Source organism: Salmo trutta, chromosome 12 (assembly GCF_901001165.1).
Source record: "Salmo trutta chromosome 12, fSalTru1.1, whole genome shotgun sequence".
NCBI lineage: Eukaryota > Metazoa > Chordata > Actinopteri > Salmoniformes > Salmonidae > Salmo > Salmo trutta.
The window spans coordinates 80,684,105-80,707,685 of NC_042968.1; the positions used below are offsets into that span (position 1 = coordinate 80,684,105).

General features: G+C 44.8%; 1 protein-coding gene across 3 annotated transcripts; it reads left to right on the forward strand.

Moving 5' to 3' along the window:
* The first annotated feature begins 20 nt into the window (after positions 1 to 20).
* On the forward strand, positions 21 to 22,150 carry LOC115204349 (nuclear factor related to kappa-B-binding protein-like). Of its 3 annotated transcripts, none has more exons than XM_029769849.1 (26): positions 21 to 106; positions 498 to 642; positions 812 to 1,013; positions 1,109 to 1,236; positions 1,326 to 1,497; positions 1,624 to 1,728; positions 2,205 to 2,278; positions 2,440 to 2,524; positions 3,673 to 3,865; positions 9,907 to 10,018; positions 10,423 to 10,549; positions 10,670 to 10,747; positions 10,859 to 10,938; positions 11,038 to 11,084; positions 11,213 to 11,276; positions 11,397 to 11,571; positions 11,694 to 11,800; positions 11,892 to 12,015; positions 12,139 to 12,218; positions 17,482 to 17,672; positions 17,774 to 18,026; positions 18,274 to 18,483; positions 18,654 to 19,364; positions 20,501 to 20,607; positions 21,317 to 21,452; positions 21,609 to 22,150. In XM_029769849.1, exons 2-26 carry the CDS (start codon positions 517 to 519, stop codon positions 21,744 to 21,746), a joined length of 3,825 nt encoding a protein of 1,274 aa, XP_029625709.1. In that variant the 5' UTR covers positions 21 to 106; positions 498 to 516; the 3' UTR covers positions 21,747 to 22,150. The 3 variants fall into 3 exon arrangements, with proteins under 3 accessions (XP_029625709.1, XP_029625711.1, XP_029625710.1); XM_029769851.1 differs by having other exon boundaries at positions 17,485 to 17,672; XM_029769850.1 differs by having other exon boundaries at positions 11,216 to 11,276.
* The last annotated feature ends 1,431 nt before the right edge of the window (positions 22,151 to 23,581 follow it).

A 23,581-nucleotide genomic window follows, 5' to 3' on the forward strand; every position in this document is an offset into this window, starting at 1 on the left:
GTACTCACGGTAGACTTAGCAGACGGGACGGAAACCGTATTGGTACGTCGTTGTTATGATTCCCCTCTGACTCTTTTATCCGGTGTCCAGTGTGCTCTATTTTCTGGTAAATTGGTTCATTTTGGCTTTGTTAGCGAAACTAGTTATCTATTGTTTAAGCTCACATTGCTAGCTAGATAATCATATCCAAAGTGCGCAGAATACTTCATTGAATCGTATTTTTCCTGGTGTAGTTATCTTGCCTTAGGTAGCTGGCTAGCATAATTTAGCTAGTAGCTCACGTTGACATGTGTTGTTGGTGTGTATTTTATCCTTGACATGATAATGTAATATCTAGTTAGCCAGCCAACAAGATCGATCATGTTTTCTGTAGAAATGCAGACTAAACGGTTCTATTTTACGTTAGCTAGCTAGCTAACAACGCCAATGGACTGGTGATTTTAGTTAGATAGCGAACGTTACTGTAGCTACCAATGGAATTCATTTTTTTTCTTCAGATTGTTAAGGAAGATCAGAATGGATGCCCTTGATCACATGCTGACCGACCCCCTAGACTCAGGGGAGGGCAATGATGGGCGCATCACGGAAGAGTGCATGTTGGGAAACTGTCAAGTGAGTCTTCCAGAAGACCTGCTTGAGGATGTGAGTAGCTAATAAAAGCATACTGCAGTGATTTCTGTGTTAACTTTATCATATGCTGTTTATGCATTGTGTACACTGCATAGACAGTATATATAAAGGTGTACTGTATATTGATTGTTGCATTTACAGTTCTGTTTATATATATTTTTTGTTTTTGTTGGGCAAACAGCCTGAAATCTTCTTCTCTGTGCTGAGTGAAAGCACCTGGTCTGAAGTACTGACAGATGACCAGAGGCAGCATCTCCGTCAACTGTTACCCCACTTTCAAGAAGACAACACTAGTGAGCAGGACAGCACCATCAGCAAACTCTTCAACAAACAGAACTTCTGCTTCGGAAACCCCTTGCATCTTGCACAGAAACTGTTCCAAGGTAACATTCCGCCTCTCAAACGGCTTGATTTTGAGTAAGTTTTTGGACTGTTTATGGCATATCAGTGATATCATGAACCACTGTGCTCTCCCCAGATGGCCATTTCAATCCAGAAGTGGTTAAGTACAGACAGCTGTGTGCCAAGTCCCAGAAAAAACGCCAGCTGAACTCGTTGCAGCAGTACTACCACAAACTCCTTAAACAGATCCTGGTCTCTAGAAAGGTACGGCATATATCTTCAAGCTTCAGTCTCAAGCACAAGGTGAATGGCCTTCCTCAGTATGTTCATGTATATCATTTCTGTGTGTTTAGGAACTGTTAGAGTTGGCTGTCCGCAGTGGCCCTGACATTGCGGTGAACAGAAAGTATCCCACCCAGACACATGGTGAGGTGCAGGAACAGAGGGTCAGAGGAAGAGTGTGCCGGATACTGAGGGAAGTTAAAACTGAGTGTGGAGACAGCAATGCCTCATCTGACGATGATGGTGAGTCTGCTTTCATCAGCCTAGAATGTTGAAATGTAATTGCATTTAGCAGCATTGAATAAGTGTCAGAGTTCATCTTTCAATGTTTTCTATGTCACATACTTGTCCTTTGCCTTGTATTTGCAGATACAGCCTCTTGGCTGCCAACACCTCAATCTCCTTCCTCTCCAACGCCCACAGTCTCTGTCAGGGTTCTGCCCAGTCTCTCCACCCAGGACATGAAGACCACCGGTCAGTTACAGTAGATCTATACAGCTACTGTATAATGATTGGGGGAAAACATTTATGGTTACATATCGCAATATTGTTTTGGACGATATTAAATCGATACTTTGACTCCAAGTATTGATTTTGCTAGATAGCACTAGCTTGCGCTAGTCAGCTGTAACTGCGCCAAAACTCCGGTATTTTTCGTCCAATAGCTTGTTCTCCGTCTTCTTTTTAAATAGAGAGCCAACATGTTTTCAGCACATGTATTTCCATGACCGATCAAAACTCGAGTTCTCATGCTCTCTGTCTTGCTGCAGCAGACATATAGTGAACAATATGTTTTGAACATCGAATCGCAATACATATCGTATCGGCACCTAAGTATCGTGATAATATTGTATCGTGAGGTCCCTGGCAATTCCCAGCCCTACTGCTGTAATGTACATAAAGACTCTGCAGATGTAGTGATTGAAGATATGTGGTGCCTGCTTACACAGATAAGCAAGAACTGGGAGAGAAGGACATGAGAGCCATGCTACGGAGACATAGAGAGAAGAGGAGACGACAACCGGTTAGTTTCTTCTATGCTTCTCCATTCACAAAAACAGCAGACAATTCTGCTATCCATAAAATCAAGGTGTGATTGGAAATTGGGGACACTGTTTATCTACCTAATATCATCTTGTACAACATTTCCTTGTATCCTAATCCTAGTCATTGTTATTTGCACAGGATCATCCAGACTTGATGACTTCTGACATCCGCCTGGGTGACATGATGTCTAGAGTGAACATAGGTCGTAAAGGCTCCATGATGAGTGAGTAAAGTCAAGTCTATAATCAAAATCATAATCATAAAGCCAAATTTAATCATGCACTACTTGGCCAAAAGTATGTGGACAATTGCTCGTCAAACATCTCATTCCAAAATTATGGGCATTAATATGGAGTTGGTCCCCCCTTTTGCTGCTATAACAGCCTCCACCCTTCTGGGAAGGCTTTCCACTTGACGTTGGAACATTGCTGCGGGACTTGCTTCCATTCAGCCACGGGAGCATTCAGTGAGGTCGGGCACTGATGTTGGGCGATTAGGCCTGGCTCGCAGTCGGTGTTCCAGTTCATCCCAAAGTTGTTCGATGGATTTGAGGTCAGGGCTCTGTGCAGGCCTGTCAAGTTCTTCCACACCGATATTGAGAAACTATTTCTGTATGGTCCTCTCTTTGTGCATGGGGGCATTGTCATGCTGAAAGAGGAAAGGGCCTTCCCCAAACTGTTGCCACAAATTTGGAAGCACAGAATCATCTAGAATCATTGTATGCTGTAACATTAAGATTTTCCAGAATTTCCACTGCTCCGGATTCCAATGGCGGCAAGCTTTACACCTTTCCAGCCGATTTGTACAGCTGCTCGGCCATGGAAACCCATTTCATGAAGCTCCCGATGAACAGTTATTTTGCTGATGTTTCTCCCAGAGGCAGTTTGGAACTCGGTAGTGAGTGTTGCAACTGAGGACAGACAGTTTTAGGGCGCTATGCCCTTCAGCACTCGACGGTCCCTTTCTGTGAGCTTGGGTAGCCTACCACATTGCGGCTGAGCCATTGTTGCTTCTAGATGTTTCCACTTCACAATAACAGCACTTACAGTTGACCTGGGCAGCTCTAGCAGGGTAGAAATTTGATGACTGACTTGTTAGAAAGGTGGCATCCTATGGCGGTGCCACGTTGAAAGTCACTGAACTCTACAATACAGGCCATTCTACTGCTAAATGTTTGTCAATGGCTGTGTGCTCAATTTTATACACCTGTCAGCAACAGGTGTGGCTGAAATAGCCGAATACACTAATTTCAAAGGGTGTCCACATACTTTTGGTTAGTAGTGTATGTAGCTAGATTCCATTAAATCCTCTGAATGATGTAAGGCACAACTAGTGTAGAAACATTCTTAACTAGTATCTTCTATGATCTAGCACTGTTTGACCTGGCTCTGCCCAAGAGGAAGATGAGGGAGGAGAGGAGAAAGAAGAAGATGAGGACAATTAAAGTGGAGTCTGAGGATCCCTGTGAGGCTCTGATGCCTTCAGAAGCCCCAGCTCCATCAGTTAACATCACAGCTGCTCTGCCTGAGACCCCAGTCACTCCACTGCCCAGTGTCAAGGAAGAGTGAGTCGATTTGATTTGATTCATTAGAAATATAGTTTACATGTTGTCAACAATCTAAGCCAACACCATCTGTTTTGCCACATAGTTAAGCACGCGTAGGTTTTGTTGCTAAACAACCAACCCCTCTATGGTTAGCAAAACATCACTGTCCTGGCATCTATAGCCTAAAATAAACATTTTTAAAAGGGTTACAGGAGATTTGATTTAATTAATTACGATCCCCGTTACCCGACGCCAATGGCAACAGCTAGTCTGACTGGGGTCCGACATAATGAAGAAGACATTACAGACAAAATACTTTACATTTTACATACATTTAAAACATTAGCATGTAGTGTGTCTGTGCATCTAGTGTGTCTGTGCATCTATCAGTTACATATACATGTCAGTACATGCACACAACAAGTAGGTCACATGGGGGAGAGGTCTTGCGTTATTTGTTTTTTGAAACTAGGTTTGCTGTTCACTTGAGCTATGTAAGATAGGAGTTCCATGCGCTCATCAATCAAATGTCTTTATAAAGCCATTCTTACATCAGTCGATGTCACGAAGTGCTATACAGAAACCCAGCCTAAACCCCAAACAGCAAGCAATGCAGATGTAGAAGCACGGTCCCTAGAAAGGCAGGAACCTAGGAAGAAACGTAGAGAGGAACCAGGGGTGGCTAGTCCTCTTCTGGCTGTGCTGGGTTGAGATTATAACAGAACATGGCCAAGATGTTCAAACGTTCATAGATGACCAGCAGGGTCAAATAATAATAATCACAGTGATTGTAGAGGGTGCAACAGGTCAGCACCTCAAATGTCAGTTGGCTTTTCATAGCCGAGCTTTCAGAGTTAGAGACAGCAGGTGTGGTAGAGAGAGAGTCGAAAACAGCAGGTCTGGGACAGGTAGCACGTCCGGTGAACAGGTTAGGGTTCCATAGCCGCAGGCAGAACAGTTGAAACTGGAGCAGCAGCACGACCAGGTAGACTGGGGACAGCAAGAAGTCCTCAGGCCAGGGAGTCATCAGGCCAGGTAGTCCTGAGGCATGGTTCCAGGGCTCAGGTCCTCAGGGAGGGGAGGGAGAGGAAGAGAATTAGAGGGAGCATACTTAAATTCACACAGGACAGGAGAAATACTCCAGATATAACAAATGAATGTTTCTTATGAAAACAAGAAATATCAACAGCCATTCCATTCATTACCAGATTCAGCTGAGGTATAGAACTTAGGGAATGATTTGTACCAAATACAATGCTCTTAGTTTTAGAGATGTTCAGGACCAATTTAGTACTGGTCACCCATTCCAAACAGACTGCAACTCTTTGTTAAGGGTTGAAGTATCTTCATTAGCTGTGGTTGCTGATGTGCACAGTGCATTCGGAAAGTATTCAGACCCCTTGACCTTTTCCACATTTTGTTACGTTACAACCTTCTTCTAAAATTTACGAAATGTTTTTTTCCCTAATCAATCTACACGCGATACCCCATAATGACAAAGCAAAACAGGTTTTTAGAATTTTTTTGCAAATGGATTACAGTTGTTGAAGCACCTTTGGCAGCATTACAGTCTTGAGTCTTCTTGGATATGACGCTACAGGCTTGACACACCTGTATTTGTGGAGTTTCTCCCAGTCTTCTCTGCAGATCCTCTCAAGCTCTGTCTGGTTGGATGGGGAGCGTCGCTGCACAGCTATTTTCAGGTCTCACGGAGATGTTCGATCGGGTTCAAGTCCGGGCTCTGGCTGGGTGACTCAAGGACATTCAGAGACTTGTCCCGAAGCCACTCCTGTGTTATGTTGGCTGTGTTCTTAGGGTCATTGTCCTGTTGGAAGGTGAACCTTCGCCACAGTCTGAGGTCCTGATCACTCTGGAACAGGTTTTCATCAAGGATCTCTCTGTACTTTGCTCCGTTCATCTTTCCGTTGATCCTGACTAGTCTCCCAGTCCCTGCCGCTGAAAAACATCCCCACAGCATGATGCTGCCACCACCATGCTTCAACGTAGGTATGGTGCTTGGTTTCCTCTAGACGTGATGCTTGGCATTCAGGCCAAAGAGTTTAATCTTGGTTTCATCAGACCAGAGATTCTTGTTTCTCTTGGTCAGAGTCCTTTAGGTGCCTTTTGGCAAACTCCAAGCGGGCTATCATGTGGCTTCTGTCTAGTGGAGTGCTTCAGAGATGGTTGTCCTTCTGGAAGGTTCTCCCATCACCACAGAAGAACTCTGGAGCTCTGTCAGAGTGACCATTGGGTTCTTGGTCACCTCCCTGACCAAGGCCCTTCTCCCCCGATTGCTCAGTTTGGCCGGGCGGCCAGCTCTAGGAAGAGTCTTGGTGGTTCCAAATTTCTGACGTTTAAGAATGATGGAGGCCACGGCCTCCCGAGTGGCGCAGTGGTCTAAGGCACGGCATCGCAGTGCTAGCTGTGCCACTAGAGATTCTGGGTTCGAGTCCAAGCTCTGTCGCCGCCAGCCGCGACCGGGGACCCATGGGTTGGCGCACAATTGGCCCAGCGCCGTCTGGGTTTGTGGAGGGTTTGGCTGGCAGGAATATCCTTGTCCCATCGCGCACTAGCAACTCCTGTGGCGGGCCGGGCACGGTGCACGCTGACACAGTCGCCAGGTGCACTATGTTTCCTCCGACACATTGGTGCGGCTGGCTTCTGGGTTAAGTGGGCATTGTGTCAAGAAGCAGTGCGGCTTGGTTGGGTTGTGTTTCGCCTCTCCCGAGTCCGTACGGGAGTTGCAGCGATGAGACAAGACTGTAACTACCAATTAGATACCACAAAATTGGGGGAGAAAAGGGATAAAAAATTATATATATTATATATATACTGTTGTTTTATGTCACATTAAATCATATTGTTTATTTGAAATCTTAATAAAAAATAGGCTTGGTTTTGTTTCTTTTTTCCTCTGAAGACATGATCATGTCTAAAATCCGATTACAATTCATTTATTTTTCTTTTTTTATATATATATTAGAATGATGGAGGCCACTGTGTTCTTGGGGACCTTCAATGCTACAGAAATGTTTTGCTACCCTTCCCCAGATCTGTACCTCAACACAATCCTGTGTCTGAGCTCTACGGACAATTCCTTCGACCTCATGGCTTGCTTTTTGCTCTGACATGCGCTGTCAACTCTATGTGCCTTTCCAAATAATGTCCAATCAATTGAATTTATCACAGGTGGACTCCAATCAAGTTGTAGAAACATCTCAAGGATTATCAATGGAAGCAGGATGCACCTGAGCTCAATTTCGAGTTTCATACCAAAGGGTCTGAATACTTATGTAAATAAGGTATTTTGCAAACATTTCTAAAAACCTGTTTTTGCTTTGTCATTATGGGGTATTGTGTGTAGATGTATTGGGGAAAAAATGTATTTAATCAATTTTAGAATAAGGCTGTAACGTAACAAAATGTGGAGAAAGGGGGGGCATTTAACTGTATATGGTTGAATCATCAGCATACATGGACACACATGCTTTGTTTAATGCCAGTGGCATGTCATTAGTAAAAATAGAAAAGAGTAGAGGGCCTAGAGAGCTGTCCTGCGGTACACCACAGATTTGACATTAGAGAAACTTCCCGTAAAGAAAACCCTCTGAGTTCTATTAGATGGATAGCTCTGAATCCATGATATGGTAGAGGTTGAAAAGCCATAATGCACACGTTTTTTCAACAACAAGACTGCACTGATCTCTAACAGTACAGCTCCCGCAATCTTCTAATTATCAATTTCTTTCATCCAATCATCAGTCATTTATGTCAGTGGCGTACATGTTGAGTGCCCTTCTCTATAAGCATGCTGAAAGTCTTTTGTTAATTTGTTACCAGAGAAGTAGCATTGTATTTGCTCAAACACACAACTCCCAACGAATTTCACTCCGCATCTTACTTCCCAAACTGATATTCCTTAGTGACATTAGATGCACAGAAGGCATTTGACAGTGAATCTGCCCTTCCTGAACTGTCTCCTAGAGATTAACGTACTTTGGTGCGAAAAGTGCAAATCAATCCCAGAACAACAGCAAAGGACCTTGTGAAGATGCTAGAGGAAACGGGTAAAAAAGTATCTATATCCACAGTAAAACAAGTCCTATATCGACATAACCTGAAAGGCCGCTCAGCAAGGAAGAAGCCACTGCTCCAAAACCGCCATAAAAAAGCCAGATTACAGTTTGCAACTGCACATGGGGACAAAGATTGTACTTTTTGGAGAAATGTCTTCTGGTCTGATGAAACAAAAATAGAACTGTTTGGCCATAATGACCATTGTTATGTTTGGAGGAAAAAGGTGGGAGGCTTGCAAGCCGAAGAACACCATCCCAACCATGAAGCACGGGGGTGACAGCATCATGTTGTGGGGGTGCTTTGCTGTAGGAGGGACTGGTGCACTTCACAAAATAGATGGCATCATGAGAAAAAAAAATTATGTGGATATATTGAAGCAACATCTCAAGACATCAGTCAGGAAGTTAAAGCTTGGTCGCAAATGGGTCTTCCAAATGGACAATGACCCCAAGCATACTTCCAAAGTTATGGCAAAATGGCTTAAGGACAACAAAGTCAAGGTATTGGAGTGGCCATCACCTTTACATTTACGTCATTTAGCAGACGCTCTTATCCAGAGTGACTTACAAATTGGTGCATTCACCTTATGATATCCATCACAAAGCCCTGACCTCAATCCTATAGATAATGTGTGGGCAGAACAGAAAAAGCGTGTGCGAGCAAGGAGGCCTACAAACCTGCCTCAGTTACACCAGCTCTGTCCGGAGGAATGGGCCAAAATTCACCCAACTTATTGTGGGAAGCTTGTGGAAGGCTACCCAAAACGTTTGACCCAAGTTAAACAATTTAAAGGCAATGCTGCCAAATGCTAATCGAATGTATGTAAACTTCTGACCCACTGGGAATGTGATGAAAGATATAAAAGCTGAAATAAATCATTCTCTCTACTATTATTCTGACATTTCACATTATTAAAATAAAGTTCATCCTAACTGACCCAAGACAGGGACTTTTTAATATGATTAAATGTCAGGAATTGTGAAAAACTGAGTTTAAATGTATTTGGCTAAGGTGTATGTAAACCTCCAACTTCAACTGTAATTTCTGAATTTGCAGTAAATCAGCTTGTCAGACGTGCAGCCAGACTTATTAGCAACTCTTTTTGCCACATCTCTTTCAGCTTCAGCCATACAGTTTTTCAATTCCTCATCAATCCAAGGAGCCTTAACAGTTCTAACAGTCAGTTTCTTAATAGGTGCATGTTTATCAATAATAGGAAGGAGTTTCTTAAATTCATCAAGTGCAGCGTCTGGATGCTCCTTATTACATCAGACCAACAAATATTTTTAACATCATCCACATAAGAGTCACAGCAAAATCTTTTGTATGATCTCTTACACTATTTTAGGCCCAGCGTTTGGAACTTTGGCTTTCCTGGATATAGCCACTATATTGTGATCACTGCATCCAATGGGTACGGATACAGCTTTAGAACAAAGTTTTACTGTATTAGAACAATGTGATCAATACATGTGGATGATCTTGTTCCTGTAGTGTTTGTAAACACCCTGGTAGGTTGATTTAATAACCCAAACCAGATTACAGGCACTGGTAACAGTGTGAAGTCTATGTACTCATCCCACAAAGATGGCACTTTTACCTGACATGTTAGTAATGAAATATCGCATGCTACAGTAGAGTAGAACTGAGCAGAGTAGGGTAGAGTACAGTAGAGTGCAGTAGGGTAGGGTAGAGTAGAGTAGAGTGGCTAGGAGTTTTTCCTAGCCACCATGCTTCTACATCTGCATTGCTTGCTGTTTGGGGTTTAGGCTGGGTTTCTAAATAGCACTTTGTGACATCGGCTGATGTAAAAAGGACGTTATAAATACATTTGATTGATTTGATACTATTGTCATGTTAGAACATCTCTGTTCATACATTCAGTGAGTGAAGCAAATTGACAACTTGACTGATGTTCTTGTGCTCCAGACATTTAGATGCTATCATGAATTCAGTTGCACACCGTACTTTTCTCTCTGCAGGCCGATGGAGGAGGTGCAGAGCAGCCCTGCCATGGTGGAGGAGATCGCTGTGAGCTTCTTCAACCTGCTGGAGAACATCCTAAAACTAGACGGCCTCGCCAGCACCACCATGGTATTCACTCAGTTATACCTACACAAGTATATTGCTAGTAGGTTTGGCGACATGGTGGCGTATGTGATCAGTAAGAAGCTTTGCACAAGCGAGGCAGAAAGGCTCATAGGATCAGGAGCCTATTTCCTGTTTCTATAGCGTGAGGCAGCTTGATGTACAAGCACACCCCCTGGACAGGACGCTAGTCTATCACAAGGCCTTTCTACCCCCAATCTATCTCCTTATTGCCGAGTGCCAAGCAGAGTTGCATCAGGTCCCATTTTTAGTGTCTTTGGTATGACGTAGGGTGGACACTAACCACAAGACCACTGAGTTGGCATGTGATGAGCTGAACTGTTACTTTGAATTGGAACTGTTGTAACACTTTAAGAGTATGTAATGATTCATGTATGTCCTGTTGTTAGTTGGAGGAGAAGGTCCAACAGTGGCAGACATCTCCAGCTAGTTCCCTGAACCCCTGGTTCTCCTCGGCCTCCTGCTGGTCAGAGATGGTGCTGCCGGCCCTGCACTTCCTGGCTGGGGAGACTAAAGGTGACCAGGCAGACATCTCTTCTCTGCATCGTTAAAGCAGTAATATCATCATCCTCTCATCTTTCTTCTCTCTCTCTCTCTCTTCTTCGCTCAATGTCTTCCTCTCTCTCTCTCACTCAGTCGGTATGTTGGTTCTTCCCAGTGGCTTCACTCCCTATGTGGCGTTCAGGGAAAACTCCCAGCGATGGAAATGGATTGGTAAGATCTCCTTTTTGTCAGTCAGATGATCTGTCCAAGTTCTGTCACATTGCAAATTAAAATATTTATAGTTTGAGACATAGAGGTTTGTCTCGATCTCATGTCTCGAAGGTCCCAGTCAGGATGGAGAGAAGGATTTGAGTGCTCTGTGGCAGCTGTGGGTCGACTCCAAGGACTTGGTTGTGGTCAAGGTATTTTAAGTACACATTTCCACTTCTCACTACTCTGTCAGTATGGTCGTTTTCGGTTCCCTCTAATACACTTGAATAAAAAAACAATGTCCTTTACAGACAGAATGTGAAGAACTAACAGAGATGACTTCTCCCACCCCTAGAGTGTAAGTTTCCACTTTACTCATTTCACAGATGCTCTTACTCAGAATGACTTGGGTAGTGTATGTGTTTATTGCCATAGTGGGATTTAGATTTGATTGAATTACTGTTTGCTGTTCTCTCTGTAACTAAGCAGTTGGACTGACTTCGTGGTGCGGCCCAGCACAGGAGACGAGAGGCATGTTTTCCAAGTGCAGGTCCGTGTCACGTCTCTACCTTTTTAGTCTAGGCTTTGTTCTGTATTGAGTATTATTTACAACGATCACACAGTGTTCTCTGTAATCATTATGCGTCCATGTTCTTGTTTTGATCATCAGGAGCAGCAGCGATACGACCAGCCACACAAAGCCTTCACCTTCAGAATGCATGGCTTTGAGTCTGTGGTGGGGCCTGTTAAGGGGGTCTTTGACAAGGAGATGTCTCTCAACAAAGCCAGAGAACACACTCTGCTGCGCTCTGACCGCCCAGCTTATGTCACCATCCTCTCCTTGGGTAAGACTGACCCTTTCAATATAACCAGTCACAGTCATGTATACACCTGCCATCAGTGTGTGGTGTTGTTGCAGTAGCCACAGGTTAGATAGGACTATTCTGCTCCTCCTCCTCTTCCTCAGTGCGGGACGCAGCAGCCCGGCTGCCCAACGGAGAGGGGACCAGAGCTGAGATCTGTGAGCTGCTCAAGGACTCTCAATTCCTGGCACCAGATGTCACCAGTGCTCAGGTTAGATCCTCACGGTGACTGGGTTATTGTTATCGGTCTGTCCTTGTTTGTCTGTGACTGAGCACTGCACCTCATGTAATGTTTCCTGCAGGTGAACACGGTTGTGAGTGGGGCTCTGGACAGGCTGCACTATGAGAAGGACCCCTGTGTGAAGTATGACATCGGCCGCAAGCTGTGGATTTACCTGCACCGCGACCGCGGTCAGGAGGAGTTTGGTGAGCAGCACTTTCTACCAATGAAAAGTGATAAGATCTGAATGTGGTTGACATTGCTTTCCTCAGTAGCCCTCAGTAGCCCACAGGCACATTGTTACAACTAATGATTCTGTCCTCATCTAGAGAGGATTCACCAGGCTCAAGCTGCTGCTGCCAAGGCCAGAAAGGCTCTGCAGCAGAAACCTAAACCTGCGTCGAAGCCTGTGAGTCCCACTGCCTCTACTCTGCTGTAATTGCTGTACCTCCGACAAATTTACGTTTTATACCCTCTTAGCTAATGTACACTGATATACCCTCTCAGCTATTGTACACTGACATACCCTCTCAGCTATTGTACACTGATATACCCTCTCAGCTATTGTACACTGATATACCCTCTCAGCTATTGTACACTGATATACCCTCTCGGCTATTGTACACTGACATACCCTCTCAGCTATTGTACACTGACATACCCTCTCAGCTCTAATGTACACTGACATACCCTCTCAGCTATTGTACACTGACATACCCTCTCGGCTATTGTACACTGACATACCCTCTCGGCTATTGTACACTGACATACCCTCTCGGCTATTGTACACTGACATACCCTCTCGGCTATTGTACACTGACATACCCTCTCAGCTATTGTACACTGACATACCCTCTCAGCTCTAATGTACACTGACATACCCTCTCAGCTATTGTACACTGACATACCCTCTCGGCTATTGTACACTGACATACCCTCTCGGCTATTGTACACTGACATACCCTCTCGGCTATTGTACACTGACATACCCTCTCAGCTATTGTACACTGACATACCCTCTCGGCTATTGTACACTGACATACCCTCTCAGCTATTACACTGACATACCCTCTCAGCTATTACACTGACATACCCTCTCGGCTATTGTACACTGACATACCCTCTCAGCTCTAATGTACACTGACATACCCTCTCAGCTCTATTGTACACTGACATACCCTCTCGGCTATTGTACACTGATATACCCTCTCGGCTCTATTGTACACTGACATACCCTCTCAGCTATTGTACACTGATATACCCTCTCGGCTCTATTGTACACTGACATACCCTCTCGGCTATTGTACACTGACATACCCTCTCGGCTATTGTACACTGACATACCCTCTCGGCTATTGTACACTGACATACCCTCTCGGCTATTGTACACTGACATACCCTCTCGGCTCTAATGTACACTGACATACCCTCTCGGCTCTAATGTACACTGACATACCCTCTCGGCTCTAATGTACACTGACATACCCTCTCAGCTATTGTACACTGACATACCCTCTCAGCTATTGTACACTGACATACCCTCTCGGCTATTGTACACTGACATACCCTCTCGGCTCTATTGTACACTGACATACCCTCACAGCTATTGTACACTGATATACCCTCTCAGCTATTGTACACTGACATACCCTCTCGGCTATTGTACACTGACATACCCTCTCGGCTCTAATGTACACTGACATACCCTCTCGGCTATTGTACACTAACATACCCTCTCAGCTCTAATGTACACTGACATACCCTCTCGGCTATTGTACACTGACATACCCTCTCGGCTATTGTACACTGACATACCCTCTCGGCTATTGTACACTGATATACCCTCTCAGCTATTGTACACTGACATACCCTCTCGGCTATTGTACACTGACATACCCTCTCGGCTCTAATGTACACTGACATACCCTCTCGGCTCTAATGTACACTGACATACCCTCTCGGCTCTAATGTACACTGACATACCCTCTCGGCTCTAATGTACACTGACATACCCTCTCGGCTCTAATGTACACTGACATACCCTCTCGGCTATTGTACACTGACATACCCTCACAGCTATTGTACACTGATATACCCTCTCAGCTATTGTACACTGATATACCCTCTCGGCTATTGTACACTGACATACCCTCTCGGCTCTAATGTACACTGACATACCCTCTCGGCTCTAATGTACACTGACATACCCTCTCGGCTCTAATGTACACTGACATACCCTCTTGGCTCTAATGTACACTGACATACCCTCTCGGCTCTAATGTACACTGACATACCCTCTCGGCTCTAATGTACACTGACATACCCTCTCGGCTATTGTACTTTTACTTCACTACATTCCTAAAGAAAATAATTTAATTTTTACTCCATACATTTTACCCGACTGGGGGCTCCTGAGTGGCGCAGCGGTCTAAGGCACTGCATCTCAGTGCTAGAGGCGTCACTACAGACACCCTGGTTCGAATCCAGGCTGTATCACAACCAGCCGTGATTAGGAGTCCCATAGGGCGGCGCGCAATTGACCCAGCGTCGTCTTGGTTTGGCTGGTGTAGGCCGTCATTGTAAAGAAGAAGTTGTTCTTAATTGACTTGCCTAGTTAAATAAAGGTAAAAAAAAAATATATATATATATATATATATATATAAACAAAACATGATGCATGTTTTGGAATATTTTTATTCTGTACAAGCTGCCTTCTTTTAACTCTGTCATTTAGGTTAGTATAGTGGAATAACTACAATGTTGTTGATCCATCCTCAGTTTTCTCCTATCTCTGTTTTAAAGTCACCATTGGAGGTTTCCTTCCTCTCCGGCAACTGAGTTAGGAAGGACACCTCTATCTTTGTAGTGAATGGGTGTATTGATACACCATCCAAAGTGTAATTAATAACTTCACCATGCTCAAAGGGATATTCAATGTCTGTGTTTTTTTATTTTTTACCCATCTACCAATAGGTGCCCTTCTTTGCGAGGCATTGGAAAACCTCCCTCGTTTGTGTTGTTGAATCTGTGTTTGAACTGCTCTGCTCGACTGAGAGACCTTTCAGATAATTGTATATCAAATCACATTTTATTGGTCACATACACGTGTTTAGCAGATGTTATTGCGGGTGTAGCGAAATGCTTGTGTTTCTAGCTCCAACAGTGCAGTAATATCTAACAATTCACAACAATACACAAATCTAAAAGTAAAATAATGGAATTAAGGAATATATAAATATTGAGAGGCATAGACTAAAATACAGTAGAATAGAATACAGTATATACATATGAGATGAGTAGGGCAAAGCTATGTAAACATTATTATACACGTGTGGGGTACAGAGATGAGGTAGTCATTAAAAAAAATAATGTTAAAAACTTATTGCACACAGAGTGAATCCTTCCAACTTAAATGTGTACTCCTGAAGAAGTAAAGGGGTGTGAATACTTTCTGAAGGCGCTGTAGACATTATGGACAGTATGAACCAAGCCTGGCCTGTTGAGGAGTGACGGACTCCATCCTAGCTGGAGGGGTGCTCTCATCTTATCTACGAACATAGACAGGGCTCTAACTCCTCTAGCTCCACAATGAAATAGGGTGCAGCAGGCCAGGCAGCAGGCTGTTAGCCAGCCTGCCAGCTTAGTGGAGTCTGCCACTAGCACAGTCAGTGTAGTCAGCTCAGCTATCCCCATTGAGACCGTGTCTGTGCCTCGACCTAGGTTGGGCAAAACTAAACATGGCGGTGTTCGCCTTAGCAATCTCACTGGAATGAAGACTTCCTCCATTCCTGCCATTATTGAAAGAGATCGTGATACCTCACATCTCAAAATAGGGCTACTTAATGTTAGATCCCTCACTTCAAAGGCAGTTATAGTCAATGAACTAATCACTGATCATAATCTTGATGTGATTGGCCTGACTGAAACATGGCTTAAGCCTGATGAATTTACTGTGTTAAATGAGGCCTCACCTCCTGGTTACACCAGTGACCATATCCCCAACGCATCCCACAAAGGTGGAGGTGTTGCTAACATTCACGATAGAAAATTTCAATTTACAAAAAAAAACAGACGTTTTCGTCTTTTGAGCTTTTAGTCATGAAATCTATGCAGCCTACTCAATCACTTTTTATAGCTACTGTTTACAGTCATACTGGGCCATCTACAGCGTTCCTCACTGAGTTCCCAGAATTCCTATCGGACCTTGTAGTCATAGCAGAAAATATTCAAATTTTTGGTGACTTTAATATTCACATGGAAAAGTCCACAGACCCACTCCAAAAGGCTTTCGGAGCCATCATCGACTCAGTGGGTTTTGTCCAACATGTCTCTGGACCTACTCACTGCCACAGTCATACTCTGGACCTAGTTTTGTCCCATGGAATAAATGTTGTGGATCTTAATGTTTTTCCTCATAATCCTGGACTATCGGACAACCATTTTATTACGTTTGCAATCGCAACAAATAATCTGCTCAGACCCCAACCAAGGAGCATCAAAAGTCGTGCTATAAATTCTCAGACAACCCAAAGATTCCATGATGCCCTTCCAGACTCCCTCTGCCTACCCAAGGACGTCAGAGGACAAAAATCAGTTAACCACCTAACTGAGGAACTCAATTTAACCTTGCGCAATACCCTAGATGCAGTTGCACCCCTAAAAACTAAAAACATTTATCTTAAGAAACTAGCTCCCTGGTATACAGAAAATACCCGAGCTCTGAAGCAAGCTTTCAGAAAATTGGAACGGAAATGGCGCCACACCAAACTGGAAGTCTTCCGACTAGCTTGGAAAGACAGTACCGTGCAGTATCGAAGAGCCTTCACTGCTGCTCGATCATCCTATTTTTCCAACTTAATTGAGGAAAATAAGAACAATCTGAAATTTATTTTTGATACTGTCGCAAAGCTAACTAAAAAGCAGCGTTCCCCAAGAGAGGATGGCTTTCACTTCTGCAGTAATAAATTCATGAACTTCTTTGAGGAAAAGATCATGATCATTAGAAAGCAAATTATGGCTTTGGAACCCTGACCTGTTCACTGATTACTATTATTTGACCATGCTGGTCATTTATGAACATTTGAACATCTTGGCAATGTTCTGTTATAATCTCCACCCGGCACAGCCAGAAGAGGACTGGCCACCCCTCATAGCCTGGTTCCTCTCTAGGTTTCTTCCTAGGTTTTGGCCTTTTTCCTAGCCACCGTGCTTCTACACCTGCATTGCTTGCTGTTTGGGGTTTTAGGCTGGGTTTCTGTACAGCACTTTGAGATATCAGCTGATGTAAGAAGGGCTATATAAATACATTTGATTTGATATGAATAAAAAAGGTGTGTACAGAAGTATTTATATAGGATGAGCCTTGACTAGAATAAAGTATGTGAAATTATATGTAAATATTATTAAAGTGACCAGTGTTTAATGACCATGTACATAGGGCAGCAGTCTCTAAGGTTCATGGTAGAGTACCGGGTGGTAGTCGGCTAGTAACAGTCACTAAGTTCATGGCAGGGTACTGGGCCGAGGCCGGCTATTAATGGCTATTTAACAGTCTGATTGCCTCGAGATAGAAGCTGTTTTTATATTGGCAATGGTGCCAATATAACTGGCTGTAACTGTATGTCATGGTTGTGGTTTGTGTTGATGGTGACTATGCACCCTGTGTGTTATAGAAGTCTGGAAGTAAGGAGGGGGGTGGTAAGACCCCTGGAGGCCTGGAAGCAAGTGATGTGGGGGGTCCCATGTCCCCAACTCCGACCACCCCCACTACCAGCACCCCTGGAACCCCCAAATCACCCCTCGCCCCTGTAGCCACAACCCCCACCAAAGCTGGGATCCCAGATTCAGTCAAGACCAGTCCTGGGTCAGTATAACCCAGTTTCCATGGATGAACTCTTATCAGACTGAATTATAGAACTTCTTTATGTTATGTTAGTACTAATGCACTGCTCTCTTCACCCTTAGTGTTCTACTGGTGTCTCCTCCCCCCATGCCCCAGCTGGGGACCCTGTTGTCCAGCTGCCAGTCTGGCCCCCAGGTCTCTCAGCCAGCTACCTCCCAACACACAGCCAGGGTAGTGGGCCACCAGTCAGGCTCTCTCCCACAGGTACGAGTGGTTTCTTCCCAGACAGCAGGAGGACAGCATGCCACGCTGGTGCACCAAACCCCTCATCAAATCAGAGTGCCAGTCACCATGGGAACCAAGGGCATCACACAGGTTAATCACTGACCATTCTGTTACCCACAAAACAATGCAATGCTTACTATCAAGAGAACTGAGTCTCTTCAGTATTACATTGATTTTGAGTAGAGTTAAAAACATTTACCTGGAATTTGCACCATGTTTAACTGTATTAATCAGACATGGTCTTGAACCACAGATAAGAGGCATTTTTTGCTGTAATACACTGGCGCAGGTAATTGAACGGTTGTGTTTCTCCTTTCTCCACCCTGTAACTGAGCAGGCTGTGGTGTCGTTACCACTGAGGACCCAGTCTGCTGGTAGCCCCATCCAGGTGCAGGCGTCCAGAGGGCAGACAACCCTGTCAGTGTCAGGCCTGACGACTGCTGTTACTGTCCTCAAACCTCAGACTGCGTCCCCTGGCAGCCCAGCACACAACCCTACCTCCCCCTCTGTCCGACAGGGAGTCACCAGCCAGAACATCATCAAACAGGTGAACAGGAAGTTATTACAGTTCATTATGAGGCATTTAAGGATTTACATGTAAATAAGGTTTCAGATATTTATAGTTTCGCTGTAATGTGTTCATGAAAGAGATTTTTTTTTTCATTTGTCAGAGTATTTTCTGTATGTTTTATTCTCATGTAATTTATCTCTCTAAAGGTGGCTATCACAGGCCAGTTGGGCATAAAGTCTCAAGGTAGACCGGGTCTTCCAATAACGGCGACCAATCTTCGCATCCAGGGCAAGGATGTGCTCCGCCTGCCCCCCTCCTCCATCACCACAGACTCTAAAGGACAGACGGTGCTGCGGATCACTCCTGACATGATGGCCACCCTAACTAAGTCCCCTCTCACCACCGTCAAACTCACCCCCGACATGTTAGGCACTGCCACTACCAAGAGCATATCTGCTACTCTCCATGTGACCCCACCCCACTCCACCTCCAGCCCAGCCTCCTCCTCGGGTGAAGTCCGGACCAGCAAGGCCTCTGCTGGCACCACCACCCTGCTGAAGGCTGCAGGGGATACTATCCGCCTGATGCCCACCCTAGCAGTCACTATGGCAGAGCAGAAGACCAGAACCTTCTCCACCGTCTCCTCGTCTGACTCGAAGAGTGGCACCACCATACGGATCATGCCCGGCCTCGGGGTCATCCCACAGAAACAGGGCCAAACCATCACAATGACAACCACCACTGGCAGCAAACCAGTCTCCACTGGAGCCGCCACTGTCACCATAGCCACCAGCGGACTGGCCGGAGCTAAAGGGGTGACGGTAGGCTCTTCTGCCTCAGGCTCCCTGACTCTGGGAACAGCCACAGCTACTGTCCGCCAGGTCCCCGTCACAGCCACAGTGGTGTCCACACAACCAGTAAGACCCACAGCTTCATCAACATCACCATTAACTCCCCTCTTATATCTACTGTGGGATTCAGGATGGTTGTGTAATAACAGGAGTGTAGCAATTCTTTATCCAGACACCTTCTCTGCCTCTGTTGGGAGGGCTAACGTGGGATCTCTCTTATTTTCAAGACATTCTATATAGCCCCATTCTATGTAGCCCAATTCTATATAGCCCCATTGTCTATAGCCACATTCTATATAGCGCCATTCTATATAGCCCCATTCTATGTAGCCCCATTCTCTATAGCCCCATTCTCTATAGCCCCATTCTCTATAGCCCCATTCTCTGTAGCCCCATTCTATGTAGCCCCATTCTATGTAGCCCCATTCTATGTAGCCCCATTCTATGTAGCCCCATTCTATGTAGCCCCATTCTATGTAGCCCCATTCTCTATAGCCCCATTCTCTATAGCCCCATTCTCTATAGCCCCATTCTATATAGCCCCATTCTCGATAGCCCCATTCTCTATAGCCCCATTCCCGATAGCCCCATTCTCTATAGCCCCATTCTATATAGCCCCATTCTCGATAGCCCCATTCTATATAGCCCCATTCCCGATAGCCCCATTCTCTATAGCCCCATTCTCGATAGCCACCTTCTATATAGCCACATTCTATATAGCCACATTCTATATAGCCCCATTCTCGATAGCCACCTTCTATATAGCCACATTCTATATAGCCCCATTCTCGATAGCCCCATTCTCGATAGCCCCATTCTCGATAGCCACATTCTATATAGCCACATTCTATATAGCCCCATTCTATATAGCCCCATTCTATATAGCCCCATTCTCGATAGCCCCATTCTCGATAGCCCCATTCTCGATAGCCCCATTCTCGATAGCCACATTCTATATAGCCACATTCTATATAGCCACATTCTATATAGCCCCATTCTCGATAGCCCCATTCTCGATAGCCCCATTCTCGATAGCCCCATTCTATATAGCCACATTCTATATAGCCCCATTCTATATAGCCACATTCTATATAGCCCCATTCTATATAGCCCCATTCTATATAGCCCCATTCTATATAGCCCCCACCACCCCACCTTTGAAAGGATCATCCAATGATTGTCTCCCTCTTTTATTTCCCCAGGGGAAGTTACCAGCTCGGTTCACAGTGCCTCTGTCTGTCCTCAGCCAACCACTGAAAAGTAAGAGTGTGATGACCACGCCCATACTGAAAGGAAACCTCAGTACCAAGTGAGTCCTCATGTTCAGTTCATTTACATTTACATTTAAGTCATTTAGCAGACGCTCTTATCCAGAACTCCACCCCAAAACTATCTTTTAGTCCATTGTTGTTGACATAGTCCCAAAATGTTTTGCTTCTCTCCAATCAAGTTTTGAAGAAATGTAACTTAAAAAATACATAAATCATTCCCAAATGATGTATTTATTATCATACGATGCACAACGCAGCATCCTATGAAGCAAAATGAATAGAATATGTTTCTAACACATCTACATGAATGTGGATGCTACCATGATTACAGATGTCCTGAATTAATCGTGTATAATGATGAGTGAGAAAGTTAGATGCACAAATAACATATCCCCAACACATGCTAACCTCTCACCGTTACCAAAAACAGGGGAGGTTAGCATTTCTGGGGGACGTATGATGTTTATACCTCTAACTTTCTCACTCATCATTATTCACCATTCATTCAGGATGCGTGAATTTGTCCCAATTCTTTTGGTCCCCTAACATGGGGGACTATGTATAAAAAGTGCTGTAATTTCTGGATATATGGATGAAAATACCCTCAAATTAAAGCTGACAGTCTGCACTTTAACCTCAGTCATTTGATCATTTCAGAAGTGCTGGAGTACAGAGCCAAAACAAGCAAAAATGTTTCACTGTCCCAATACTTTTGTAGCTCACTGTGTATGTATATGGTCGGTGCAGTATCAGCAGTCTGGGCAGGAACATCATCCTCACCACCATGCCTGCCGGTACCAAGCTGATAGCTGGGAACAAGCCAGTCAGCTTTGTCACGGCTCAACAGTTGCAGCAGCTGCAGCAGCAGGGACAGGCCACACAGGTCAGTCAGCAGCTCACCTGTTATCCGTTACTCAGCTCCCAAACAAACTGCATTCTGTTGCAGGACAAGAATTGTTCCTGACCATGTGATGGGGGAACTCCTGACCCATCGGCTATAGTAGTTGGTAGGAGTGGCTGATGTATCTGTCTCCTCCAGGTGCGGATCCAGACGGTGCCAGCCCAGCAGCTCCAGCAGCGCTCGGCAGCAGGCTCCCCCAAGTCAATGTCCACTGTCGTAGTCACCACCGCACCCTCACCCAAACGGGCCCCGGACCCGCCACCACCAGCACAGTGACACGCATTCCCTAAGCCAGCTACTGCTCTGTGCAGTGCCACCGCTCCAGAGGCAGGTGATGCTTGGGCGCCATAGCCCAACTCTGCTCTCTCAATGTTTAGGACGGATGTCTGGAGATGAACACAGGAATAATCTGGCAGCAGATGAACATAGGAGTAATCCCAGGACAGCATATCACTAGACCATTTATAGACAGTGGTTTCACCTGACATATCTGTTGTGCAAGGCAACACTAATGAAATAGCCTGCATTTAGGGAGTAAACAGTATTTATAATAAGGGTTACATGGAGAAAATTGGACCTCTTTGAAATGAAAATGTATGGCCCTCCCTTCAGCAAAATATATTTGACCTAAACCCTCCCTGAACACACAATAATAATAAACCTAAGTGGATAGCAGAGTACGTCTAGCGTTTAGCCTCACTTCTGGGACAGACCAGAGCCTTACGTATGCAGTTTTACAAACTGTTCTTCGTCCTGTAAGCATTACATGGCAACATAGGACTTTTGAGAGCGAACATGGCTGTGGGCTAGAAGGTTGTGGGTTCGCAGACCAATGTGAACAAGAGTAGGGGTAGAAAGATCTCCTTTATAGTAAAAGCATTGCATGAATCTATTATAATGTCATGCAATTCTACGTAATTTTACATATCAGCAGAATATTTTTTTAATGCCACACAAATTACCAAACGAAGGGACAGAGAGAGAGGCCTATCTGTTCATCTTGTCATATTTCTCCAATGTCAAATCAGTGTGTCTTGTTTGCAACGACACTGGCCCTGTTTGCAAATAATTACATCTGAGACGTCATTATGAATCTGAACATGGTACTTTCAAAAGTTAGGCCTACCTTTCCACTCCAGACAGAGTAGGAAAGGTACCTTTCCACCCCAGACAGAGTAGGAAAGGTACCTTTCCACCCCAGACAGAGTAGGAAAGGTACCTTTCCACCCCAGACAGAGTAGGAAAGGTACCTTTCCACCCCAGACAGAGTAGGCCTACCTTTCCACCCCAGACAGAGTAGGCCTACCTTTCCACCCCAGACAGAGAAGGCCTACCTTTCCACCCCAGACAGAGTAGGAAAGGTACCTTTCCACCCCAGACAGAGGTCTACCTTTCCACCCCAGACAGAGTAGGCCTACCTTTCCACCCCAGACAGAGGTCTACCTTTCCACCCCAGACAGAGTAGGCCTACCTTTCCACCCCAGACAGAGGTCTACCTTTCCACCCCAGACAGAGTAGGCCTACCTTTCCACCCCAGACAGAGTAGGCCTACCTTTCCACCCCAGACAGAGTAGGTCTACCTTTCCACCCCAGACAGAGTAGGCCTACCTTTCCACCCCAGACAGAGTAGACCTACCTTTCCACCCCAGACAGAGTAGGCCTACATTTCCACCCAGACAGAGTAGTCCTACCTTTCCACCCCAGACAGAGAAGGCCTACCTTTTTCACCCCAGACAGAAAAGCCTACCTTTCCACCCCAGACAGAGTAGGAAAGGTACCTTTCCACCCCAGACAGAGTAGGCCTACCTTTCCACCCCAGACAGAGTAGGCCTACTGATGCAGAAAAATGTAAGCTTTAACTGCTGGCTACTCTTCTTCCATTGCTTAACCCAACGAGAGAAGGTCGTAAGTGCTTCCCTAAAAGCTGTCTGGGTTTAAACATATTTTATTGTACAGAAAGTGAATAGCTTAATCAATTGATAGTGACAGAATTAGATTGCTTCCCAAGCAAAGTGATTTTTTTGTCTCCTTGGATATAAGAGGTTGTAGATCAGCCTCTCAATGTCAAAGAAACAAAACAATGATATCCCCAATGATACAGATTGTTTCTA

Coding starts and splice junctions, on each gene's coding strand:
- LOC115204349 (XM_029769849.1), top strand. CDS start 517: ATGGATGCCCTTGATCACATGCTGACCGACCCCCTAGACTCAGGGGAG. Junction 643..811: donor CAGAAGACCTGCTTGAGGAT/GTGAGTAGCTAA, acceptor TTGGGCAAACAG/CCTGAAATCTTCTTCTCTGT. Junction 21,453..21,608: donor AGCAGGGACAGGCCACACAG/GTCAGTCAGCAG, acceptor TGTCTCCTCCAG/GTGCGGATCCAGACGGTGCC.